General features: G+C 45.3%; 1 protein-coding gene across 3 annotated transcripts in view; it reads left to right on the plus strand.

Moving 5' to 3' along the window:
• Positions 1 to 12425, plus strand: part of LOC140187822 (bridge-like lipid transfer protein family member 2) — a 109563-nt gene that overhangs the window by 28140 nt on the left and 68998 nt on the right. For all 3 annotated transcript variants that reach the window (XM_072243609.1, XM_072243610.1, XM_072243611.1), the window contains 7 exons: positions 593 to 713; positions 1321 to 1433; positions 1834 to 1901; positions 5955 to 6085; positions 7133 to 7251; positions 9271 to 9434; positions 10316 to 10610. In XM_072243609.1, the coding sequence (XP_072099710.1) occupies positions 593 to 713; positions 1321 to 1433; positions 1834 to 1901; positions 5955 to 6085; positions 7133 to 7251; positions 9271 to 9434; positions 10316 to 10610 (1011 nt within the window). The remainder of the gene's footprint in view (positions 1 to 592; positions 714 to 1320; positions 1434 to 1833; positions 1902 to 5954; positions 6086 to 7132; positions 7252 to 9270; positions 9435 to 10315; positions 10611 to 12425) is intronic.

Raw genomic sequence — 12425 nt, forward strand, 5'->3', positions numbered from 1 at the left:
GAAGAACCTACGAACTCCTCACCGACAGGGGTAGGAATTGAGCCCTGATCGGTGGTTAAAGAGGTTAAATCTTGAGATTAAAACTTCCTTCTGGAAAGGTGAGGTGAATCCTAGGAGGAGACTGAGATGGGGAGAAGCTGAAGCGGGAGGGGGGCCAAGGTGAGAATTGAACCGGCTGGCACTATAATAGCATTATGCTAACTGCTACATTACCATGCTGCCCAAAATGGAAATTGTTTACAGTTGAGACGTAGGGCATGACTTTAGATTGAAGTCCAATTGTCAGGCAAGAAGTTAGGGAACACATCTACAAGCCAGGGTGACATAGTTATGGAACTCTCTCCCATAGAGGGTAGATGGTGATAACTCAATTAATTGGTTTAAATCTTAGATAGGTAAGGTATTTTGTTAAGGAAGGCATGAAAAGAAATGTAACCCATGGATAGTTAGACTCAGGAGGGAGTCGCCAGGGGACATTGGATGATAGAATGGGCTTAAGGGACTGATTGCCCTCCTGTGCATGTTGCAGTATGTGCACTGGCAGAAAGCCTGATGTACTGCTCACTGGTTTGCTTCCTACACTACTTTACAGAAAATGCCAAGGAGGTCGATGCTGTGCCTTATAGACCTGGGTTTATGGAGTATCTGCCACAAGTTGTTTCGGTGAAGATGGAGAATACCAGTGTCATGCTATTGTTAAACAGCCAGCAGAGGTACAGATGCATTGTAGCACCTTCTCATTGCTGCCCCTGTAACAGTATGGAGCTCAACTGGTTATGCTCCAACCACAGAACTCCTTCCCAGTCACCCCTCCCATGGTCAAGAGCCCCCCGCACCATCTCTCCTGCCATCCCTCCTGCAGTGTGGTACTCCCTTGTCACCCTTCCCACAATATAGTACTTCTCTCCACCTCCCCTCCCAATGTATGGCATCTGCTGCCCCTCCAATGGCATTCCCTCCCTGCTGCTCCTCCCTGGCCCCCAGTTGTCCCTTCCACGTTGCTCTCTCCCTGCTGTCCCTCCTGCATGACTCCTTCTCCCCCCACCCAAGGTGCTCCCTCTCTGCCGCCTCTACCATGATGAGGTGCTTCTTTTCCGCTGCCCCTCCAACACCACTGGACACCCATGGGTCCAGCTCCAGGTCCGTGCCACTGCTTCTCATGACCGAGCCACACACTGACATTCCTCTTGAGAATGGAGTTTGTCTCTGCAGCCAAGGCAAACTGACCTGAGCCAAAGTTACATGGATTATCTCAGCATTTCTGTCTATTACAGGGTTTCCTGTACACCCCCTGATATGTAGTATTCTCATTTCCCCCAGACACCTGCACTGGAGCCTGAAGTCGTTGAGCTTCCACTATACGCTGGATGACTTTTACCACTCCATCCCTCATCTTTTGCTGCCTCCCGTCACCGTTGAGCTGAATCTCGAAGGTTAGCACTGTCAGAAAGGAGGTGTCCTGATCGCTGTTTGGTTCGAGATTGAAGGGCACCTTGTTATAAAAGGGCAGGAAAGTAGGGGAAGACTAGGTCGTGTCTCCACTGTCACCGTGGGCTGAAAGGCCTGTACTGTGCTATACTCATGTTCTGTTACTCTACTCTGAATTGATTCCATAATCTACAGACTCACTATCAAGGACTCTTTACAACTCGTGTTCTCAGTTTGTCATCTCTTTTGTACATTGGTTGTTTTTCAGTCTTTGTTTATGTTTTTTGTATATTCTATTGTGTTTTATTTTTCCTGTAAATGCCTCCAAGAAAATGAATCTCGGGTAGTATATGGTAGCATATGAGTAATAAATTAACTTTAAACTTTGACCATTAATGCCCTCAGACGGACTGCTGCTGTCCCAGAGTCGGCAGCGGATCGTGACCCTGGCCAAGCTCAGCAGCTCCCTACAGGTAAGTGAAGCCCTTTACAACCACTCCATGTGCCTAACACTGCCAATGTAAAAGAATAATTTATCTCCGACATCCCTCCCCATACTTTCCTCCAAAGACATTAAAATTAGAGACTTTTTCCCCAGAGCAGAAATGAGTAAACAAAAAGGTGCCAACCTGTGGAGCTCAGAGGCGATTAAATTCCACTCAGTGGATGCCTTTTATCATCTTGTACACCTCTATTAAGTCACCTTTCATCCTCCTTCACTCCAAAGAAAAAAGGCCTAGTTGTTCAACCTATCCTCATAAAACATGCTCTCTAATCCAGGCAGCATCCCGGTAAACCTCCTCTGCATCCTCTGAAGCTTCCACATCCTTATAATGAGGTGATCAGAACTGAACACAATACTCCCAAGTGTGGTTTCATCAGTTTTATGGAGCTGCAACATTACCTTTTGGCTTTTGAACTTAATTTCCAATAGGCTTCAACAGTGAAGCCCTCCCAGGGTATGGGCTGTGGTTTCTTGCTATGACTCACAACTGTGCTCAGAGCCAAGATGAAAAAGTTGATGGAGCAAGGTAAGTTCAGGTGGATATAGTGGCTTGTGGTATGATTTATCGACCAAGAATAAAAATTCAAAAATCTCAGAAAATCGGAAATAAAATCAAAATGCTGGAAAAATTCAGCAGGTCAGAAAGAACCTGCAGGCACCTTCTTTCTTTCTCTAGAGAGGCTACCTGGCTGTGTACTGCCTATAAATCCACCAAATTCATTATCAGGATTCAAGATTGTTTAATGTCTTTTCCAGTACATTAGTGCAGAGAACAAAATAATTGTTACTCCAGATCCGATACAGCACAACAAAAACACTATAAGATAAAGAGTGCTATAATAAAAAAAACCCACAATAAATATAAATACATAAGGTAGCTTATATACGTTGATTGTATGGCCATAAAGTGACACAAGGCACAGGAGTGTCTATATATAAGGTGACTGACAGGAAATGATGAGGGGTGTTGCAGGGTGGGTTAGTGGGTGGAGGTGTCGATCAGTCTTAGAAAAGTAACTGCTTGGGAAAAGTAACTGTTTTCGTGTCTGGTGGTCCTAGCATGTGTGCTTCATAGTCCTCCCTGATGCTAGGAGCACTTGCCTCAATAACGTTGAAATGGTTAGCAGTTCTTTTTCCTGTAGTGGAAGAGTCTTGGACCAGAAGGAGCATTCTCGTATTAGAAGAACAGAGATGAGGAGAAATTTCTTTAGCCAGAGGATGGTGAATCTATGGAATTCATTGCCACAGACAGCTGTGGAGGCAGGGTTATTGGGTATATTTAAAAGGAGGTTGATAGGTTCTTGATGAGTAAAGGTGTCAGAGGTTACAGGGAGAAGGCAGGAGAATGGGGCTGAGAAGGAAAATAAAAAGCCATGATGGAATGGCAGAGCAGACTGGTTGGGCCAAATAGCCTAATTCTGCTCCTATGTCTTATGGTCTAAGGCATCTCACAGGAGTATGAACAAATGACGTCGGTCCTTGTGAAATATTAGTAGTGAAATAGGTTAGGTTTAAAGACTGTCAACCTTAGCCTTATGCTTAACCCCTCCCCCAGCCTCTGGACACTGGCCGTGCAGGAACTCAACACAAAATGTCGACTTTTCACTTCCCTCCAAAGATGCTGCCTGACCTGCAGAGCCTCTGTCCCTCTGACTATACCCCTTGCCCATCCTCTGGGTTTTCCCCCCCTCCTCCTTTTCCTTCTCCTTGGGCCTCCTGTCCCATGATTCTCTCATATCCCCCTTGCCAATCACCTGTCCAGCTCTTGGCTCCATCCCTCCCCCTCCTGTCTTCTCCTATCATTTTGGATCTCCCCCTCCCCCTCCAACTTTCAAATCTCTTACTAGCTCTTCCTTCAGTTAGTCCTGACGAAGGGTCTCGGCCTGAAACGTCGACTGTACCTCTTCCTCGAGATGCTGCTTGGCCTGCTGCGTTCACCAGCAACCTTGATGTGTGTTGCTTGAAATACCAGCATCTGCAGAATTCCTCGTGTTTGAGTTTCTGTGATGATTCGTGTCTAGATGCAGATTCCAGCAGGTAGTCACTTGTATCTCTGGCTTGTGAGAATAGACATTCCCAGGCAACTAAAGGTACAGCTGCCAGTGGTAAAATGATTAAAATTTTGGGTGTGAGTCCTCGGGGAGTGGTGACAATCACAGAGATGGCGCTGTCTGGGGCAAAGACCTTTAGACACCAGGTTTAGACATGAGATACTGCATCCTGAATGTAGACAAAACGCTGGAGCAACTCAGCAGGTCAGGCAGCATCTATGGAGAGGAATAAACAGTCAATGTTTCAGGCTGAGGCCCTTCCTCAGGACTGGAAAAGAAGGGTGGAAGAAGCCAGAATAAGTTGGTGAGGATTTCTACTCCCGATGGGTATTGAGGCCTCTGGTGCAGATGTGAATTTTTCCAGGTTCTACCTTGCTGATCGAGCAAGATATTTAATGAGCTGACAACCCAGCTCATTTATTTCCCTTGTTCTTGTTACGTACCCCGTAACTGGGTTGCCAAACCAGCAGAAATGGAACGCTCGTTGGAGTCTGGATTACTAGAAACTTATAAAGTTTTATTAAAGAAATAAGTAATACAGTACACTAATCGTAAGGATATAAATGTAACAGGTTAGCAATGATAATACACACATATACACGGAACTAGGGTAATAGGAATCAACCAAGCTTTACCGCAGTCTAGGGGTAAAATGATCAGTCTTAAGTGAAGCAGAGTTCAGTTCAGTTTAGTGCAGTTCGCAGTAATCGCTGCTGTTGTACCGTTGGAGGGGCAGAGAGAGAGATGCAATTTGGTTTCAGGCAGACCTTTTGGATGTCTTCGCAGTTGGTTTCGGGCAGACCCTTTGATATCTTCTATCCCGCTGTGGTCACCGACTGTGACCCCTGCGTTCCGGATACGATCATTCTTCCGCGGTGAACCCGGCACCCAGGCAAGGGCGGACACACACCCCAGGTTCCCACCGATCATACCCTTACACCCTGTGAGCCTCTGGTTGGTTCCTGCGAACCAGACCTCCAAACTCCCACCACTTGTGGGGGCACACTGCTCTTTCCAGGGTCTCCTGGTGTCGCGTACCTTAGCAAACCTGCTCCTTTTATCTCCCTGCTGGGGTATAACCTGTCCATCAAACTTCAGACAGTTCAGGTTCAGAGCAACCGGTCTGTCAATAGCTGAATTGTGTTTCTTTCCTGTTAATCCCTCTCTTCTCTCTTATTAGCATTTTGAATGTTTCTCCATTGTCTTTCTTATCTCTCTTATTAGCATCATCCGTCCGGTACGTCTGCTGGGTGTCACACATGACATTCTCAACACAGCCTGGTCAGGATTGAGAAGAGCAATCCCAGGTATACTTCAGGCCCATTTGGATTGCTGCACTCCTTGCTTTAGTCGAGAAGCTAACCCATGACCAGTGCTGACAGTGGCTCATTGGGGACAGACTCCTTGCAGAGTGATCATAAGACCGTCAGACATAAGGAGCAGAATTAGGCCATTCAGCTCATTGAGTCTGCTCTGATATTCCATCATAGCTGATTTATTTATTATCTCACTCAACCCCATTCTAGTGTCTTCTCACCTTTGATACCCTAACTAATTAAGAACCTCCCAACCTCTGCTTTAAATATACCCAATACTTGGCCTTCCTGGCAGTCTGTAGCAATGAATTCCTATGGTGAAATAAATCTTTACTCATCTCTGTTCTAAAGTGATGTGCTTGTATTCTGAGCCTATGCCCTCTGGTCCTAGACTTCCCTATTATAGGAAGCATCCTTCCCACATCCATTCTGTCCAGGCCAGGGGTTCCCAACTTGGGGTCCACGGACCCCCTCGGTTATTGGCATAAGAAAGGTTTGGGATCCCTGATCTAAACCTTTCAATATTCGATGTTTCAATGAGGTCCCCGTTCGTTCTTCTATACTTCCTTGGAATATCATTCACACTGCATAAGTTCACTGTGTATGAATGGTTTGCATATGATGGACTGAACATGATTCTTTTCTGCTTTACAGATCACGGGCATTGATATTTCTGCATCTGTCACCGTCCACACGTGCATTGTTCACTATCGGCACTCTGAGTTTTCACATTGGCTGGCCTTGTGGTCCAGCGGTCCAGCAGAGCCAAGCACTGCAGCCAGAAGGTTTGTATCAATCTGCACGACCCAGTCAATCAGAGACATACTGCCCCTACTCCAGAGTCCTGTGTCACTGATTATATGTCCTCATGAACGCCCACTAAACCCAGTGATTTGGCTTCCACAGCCATCTGGCGATAAATTCTACAGATTCACCATCCTCTGGATAAAGAAATCCTTCCTCATCTCTCTTCTAAAGCTACATCCTAGTATTCTGAGGCTGTGCCCTCTGGTCCTAGGTTACCCCACTATAGGAAACATCTTCTTCATATCCACTCTGTCTAAGCCTTTCAATATTCAGTAGGTTTCAGTGAGATCCTCCATCATTCTTCTAAGCTCCAGTGAGTACAGGCCTAGAGACATCAAATACTTTTCATATGTTTTCACTTTTCATTTCATTCCCGGGATCATTTTTGTGAACCTCCTCTGGACCCTCAACAATGCTAGCACATACTTTCACTGACTGTATTCCCAACTCCCCCTAAGTTAATCCAGTTCTCTCACATTGTCAGTGGCTAACGCATCTCCCCTAGTGCTGGGTGTCACATCTTGTACATCCAGTGACATTAACCCAGTGTCCTCATTCTCTCTTTCAGTTACCATCCCCTGGTACCGTGTATCACTGACTGTATCCAGTTCCCTCACACTGTCTGTCAGTGACTAACGCATCTCCCCTACTGCAGGGTGTCACATCTCGTACATCCACTGACGTTAACCCAGTATCCTCATACTGTCTGTCAGTTACCCATCTCTCCTAGTACCCTGTGTCACTGACTGTATCTACTGTTATTCTACTTCCTCGCGTGATTCCTCAGAAATACCTTTTCCCCCAGAGCCCATTGTCACTGACTATTTCTCCCCTTTACATTAATCTGGCTTCCTTACATTTTCCCTCAGTAGCCCTGTCCCCAACATCTTGTGTCACCCACTGTATCGCAACTAATGTTACCCAGTCAGGCTGAATACACCTCCGCCAGTTTGGTGTGCTGAGCTATGTTATAATCGATGCCACAAGATCACTCTTTTACTTTGTTTTGTTCTGTCTTTAATCAGGCCCATACCTCAGCTCAAGATCCCCATCACTCTCAGCTGTACACTGACAAATGTGAGTGGCTCCCTCCAGTTTTTTGAAACGCCTGCCTTCGCACTGGGTGTCAGCTCTGTTATTGCAGGTAAAAATAATTCATAAGGACTGAGTTAATTGGTTAACCTTCCCTACTTTAGCCCCCCTCTCCTCCCCACCACCCCGGCTTCCCCACATCCACCTCATCATTCCAGAATTGAATCTTTTTAACCATGATCAGTATTCAATTCCCACTACTGTCTATAAGGAGTTTGTATGTTTTCCCCATGATCATGTGGGTTTCCTCTGGGTACTCTGGTTTCCTCAAAGATGTAGAGGTTAGAGTCAGGAAGTTGTGGGCATGGCATGCTGTGCTGGTGCCGGAAGTGTGGTGACGAGTACGGGCTGTCCTCACCACGTTCTCGGACTATGCTGGCCAGTGACACGAATGACGCATTTCACTGTATGTTTTGATGTACATATGACAATCAAGCTTATCTTTCTCAAGAGCTTTTTGCACAGATGGCTCTCCTTGCCATGCCCTGTGTACTTGGCAGAGGAAGTGAGAGTTAAGCACTGGTGTATCAGGTTCACATTGAACCATCCATTAAGTCGTTTTCACCATGTAAATTGTCTCCTCACTTCTAACAGTGACTGCCCAATAGCTTGATTTATTGGTCTATAACAATCATCCATCAGTGACATTGGGTCAGCTTGCTCTTTCTGAGAGGAGGATGTCCCCAGCCTGACCTGCTGGACGTGTCCTCCTGCTCTGCTTTTCACAACTCCTACATTCTTTTGTGTTCTCACTGTCTAACTGCTCCCATTGACTCAGTGAACAGATAACCTTGTTGAGTGAGAGTTTATCCCCATGGTCACTGCAGTGCATGCCTTCTCCCCACACCCTTCCTTCAACTTCACAAGGAGATATGAGAGATTGCAGTGTTGTAAGTCTAGAGCAACACAAACAAAATGTTGGAGGAACCGAACAGGTGAGGCAGCATCTGCAGGGAGAGCAAGTCCTGAAGTGATCTGATAAAGTCCTGATAAGGGTCTTGGCACGAAGCAGGACTGTTCAGTTCCTCTCCATTGATGCTGCTTGACCTGCTGAGTTTCTCTAGCATTTCATGTTGGTTTCTGCAAATTTATAAACTTTATTTGTCTTCCTAGTTCTTCATTCTGAAACGTTAGCTCTCTTCCCACGAATGTTGCTTGACCTTCTCAGTATTTCCATCATTTCCTGTTTTTGTTCTGGATTTCCAGTGTTAGCTTTTTATTTTCCTTTTTACCCCAAAAAGTTGTCTTGTAATTACACCTACCACCAGTGATGGTGTTGATAGTCACGTTTACATGGAACATAGTGATGGAACTCCTGAGGTTAATGTAGCAAAAGCAATTCTGAATAGAAAACTTGGTAAATGGAACAACATATATATATGTGATTAGATTAAGTGACTTCATTCTTGCATATTAATTTTCTCTGTTTCTGTCTCAGTTCCGTCTGGCAGAATCATGTTTGTTATCACTGATGTGTCATGACATTTGTTGCTTTGCGGCAGCAGTACGGTCCAAAAACAATTACTGTAAGTTGCAATGAGAAATATAAAACTAAATGTGTAGTGTAGAAAAAGAACAAAATAGCGAGATAGTGTTCATGGGTTTATTGACTTCAGAAATCTGATGGTGGAGAGGAAGAAGTTGTTCCTAAAATGTTGAGTGTGTGACTTCAGACTCCTGTACCTCCTCCCTGATGGTAGTAATGAGAAGAGGGCCAATCCTGGTTTTCGCTTTTTCCTTCAGAAAGAAGCTGAGTAAATAGTAAAAAAACATTTTCAGGACTCAGGGAAGAGAACTCTTTCAGAGGGATGGTAGGGGTACGCTGGTTTATTGTGCCGAGTCTGAGTTCTGCTTTGAGTTAGAAATGCTGGGCTCCGGGTCTGAAACAGCCTGGATGCAGCATGGGAGAAATGTGTGATGGAGGACACTCCCAGGGGGTGGAGTGCACTTACCTAATGGTCAGTAACACATTGAACCTCACAGGAGAGGTACATGATGGAGGACGTGCCCTGTGGGGTGGAGTGGATTTACTGTATGGTCAGTAACACACTGAACCTCATTCTGCCCATAGACATTCAACACCTGAAGTCTCGCAGCTCACACTGGCGAGGGAACCTGGCACTGAAGAGCCTTTGGTGGAGAGCAGGCGAGGGGTCACAGGTACTGAGAGCACCCCCTCCAGCCAACACCCATGTGTGGGGAGATGTTCTTGTCGTGGATGTGATGAACCTGCAGGTAAGAGGGGGTGGGTGGGATCACATCAAGTGATTGGAAAGGGATGGGGGATTGAAATTTAGTGTAGAGCATGGTCTAGTGTATTTGTAGACCTCTGGGATATGATCTCCATTTGACCGAGGAATGACAGGGTGTCATACTGTGTATGAATCTGAATTTGATTTATTTTCACTGATTTGTATGTCAATTTGTTTAATGGCAGCAATACAGTACAAACATATGAAATTACTATGAATTCAAAAAATAATTACAGGGCCTGTCTCCCCACTAACAGGAGGTATATGCTACTGAGATTGAAATTTATTTCATTTCATTTAGAAATACAGTGTGGAACAGGCCCTTCTAGCCCAACGAGTTGTGCCACCCTGCGACCACCTATTTAACCCTGGCCTAATTATGAGACAATTTACAATGACCAATTAACCAACTAACCAGTATGTTTTTGGACTGTGGGAGGAAACCGGAGTACCTGGAGAAACCCACGCAGTCACAGGGAGAATGTACAAACAGGTTACAGGGAATTGAACGCAGGAAATATATCACAGTCATAGAGCACTACAGCAGAAAACTGCCTTTCAGCCCATCTAATCTGTGCTGAACTGTTATACTGCCTAGTCTCATTGGAGTCAGATGGGGTTGGTGGGTGCAGAGTGTCACCTGACGTGATCAGAGAGCTTGGGAATGTGATTCATTTGACTGGGTGTGATCATGTTAATGTAGAATGGAACTGTGTGCCATATAGTCACTGGAGAGCACTGGGGGTGTAATCCACTGTGACTAGTGGGACAGGTGCCCTGTATGTAATAGGTGTAGTATCTGGGAGTGTGGGATGGGTGCATGAACAGCCTTTGACTCTTTCCCTGTCCTCTCTCTGTCTCCAGGGGAGTTACAGCCAGGCTCAGTCACTAACTGGTGAATATACCAACACTCTGCACCTGGACGGCACAGTGAGTGAGCTGCAAGTGGAGATTGTGGAGACGGCAGTGCAGTGTCTGTCGAAGGTGTTGTCTCTGATACAGGGAGGTCAGGAGGCACCTTCAAAAGAGAACCCAGTCATCATAGAATGTGACTCTATGCGTGAGGATCTGGTTTTCAACAGTGAACCTAGGATCCATCTCTCCAGAGTGAATGTTAAACTGGAAGACATCACGCTCTTCTTTCTCTCCAGTACAGCAGGTAAGTCACAAATGATCTCTGTTCCTTTCCGTTCTGCACTGGAATCCCAACAATTAGATAGAGGAGTAAGCTATTCAGCCCTTCAAACCTCTTCTGATGATCTGTATCTTGTCTATCATTACCTACCTTTGTTCTGTTTGTCCCACTCCCATCAGGGAGCAAGCCACAGTGCAACCATGCCAGTACCAAAATCTCAAAAACAGTTACTTTTCCCAAGCAGCAAGGCTGATCAACACTTCCACCCACTAACCCATCACTCCACCCCCCCCCCCAACCACCGCTACTTTATCTTTTGCTGTCAGTCATCTCATGGACAGATATTCTTGTACCTAGCATCACTTTATGAAATACAATCAATCTGTGTATATAAGCTATCTTGTGTATTCATATTTATTGTTTTGTTTTTGTGCTGCATACAATCCGGAGTAACAATTATTTAGTTCTCCTTTACAAGTGTCCTGGAAATGACATTAAATAATGTCGAATCTGTTTCAGTTCCCAGCAGACATATGTTCAAGAGCAAAAACTGGAGAATTGATATTTCAAATAGCAATAGGTGATGTTAGCAGTACTCAGCAACACACTCAAAATGCTGGAGGAATTCAGTAGGTCAGGCAACATCTTTGGAGAGGACGAAAGAGTGAACGTTTCGGGCTGAGATCCTTATCGACTGGAAAGGAAGTGGACAGAAACCTGATGAAATTGTTGGCTTCTCCCTTCATTTCCAGTCCTGATGAATGTCAGCCTGAAATGTTGACTTGCTATTCCTTTCCATAGATGCTGCCTGACCTGCTGAATTCCTCCAGCATTTTGTGTGTGTTGCTCTGGATTTCCAGCATCTGCAGAATATATTGTTTATGAAATACTCAGCAGGTTAGACAGTATCAGTGGGGAGCGAAATAGAATTAATGTTTCATTTTCAGCATTAACTCTGTTACTCTTGTTACGTACCCCGTAACTGGGTTGCCAGACCAGCAGAAATGGACCACTTAGTTGGAGTCTGGTTTACCAGAACTAATAAAGTTTTATTAAAGAAATAAGTAACACAGTACTCTAATCGTAAGGATATGAATGCAACAGGTTAGCAATGATAGAACACACATGTACACAACACTAGGGTAATAGGAATCAAACAAGCTCTATCGCAGTCTAGGGGTAAAATGATCAGTCTCAAGTGACGCAGAGTTCAGTTCAGCTTAGTACAGTTCGCAGTAATCGCTGTTGTGCCATTGGAGAGAGAGGGAATATGCAAATCTGATTCAGACAGACCTTTAATGTTCTTCGCAGTTAGCTCTCAGGCGAACCCTTTGTTATGTCTTCTGTGGTCACCGACTGTGACCCCTCCGTTTCGGATACGACCGTTCTTCCGCAGTGAACCCGGCACCCAGGCAAGGGCGGACACATACACCAGGTTCCCACCGATCATACCCTTTTCACCCTGTGCGTCTATGGTTGGTTCCCGCGACAGATCTCCAACTCCCACCAACTTGTGGGGGCACACCGCTCTTCCAGGGTCTCATTATCTCGTGATCTCGTGGTGTGTGTCGTGCCTTAGCGAACCGGTTCTTTTTATCCCCCTGCTGGGGTATCACCTGTCCATCAAACTTCAAACAGTTCAGGTTCAAAGCAACCGGTCTGTCAATACTCTTAATTGTGTTTCTTTTCCGTTATCTCTCTCCTCTCTCATTAACATTTTGAACACTTCTCCATTGTCTCCCTTATCTCTCTCATCAGTATCAATCTTCTGATAACTTGGTTTGTCGTCACACTCTCCACACAGATACTTCTTGACCTGCTGAGTATTTCTGCTAATTT

The sequence above is a fragment of the Mobula birostris genome, chromosome 25 (genome assembly GCF_030028105.1).
Source record: "Mobula birostris isolate sMobBir1 chromosome 25, sMobBir1.hap1, whole genome shotgun sequence".
Classification (NCBI taxonomy): Eukaryota; Metazoa; Chordata; class Chondrichthyes; order Myliobatiformes; family Myliobatidae; genus Mobula; species Mobula birostris.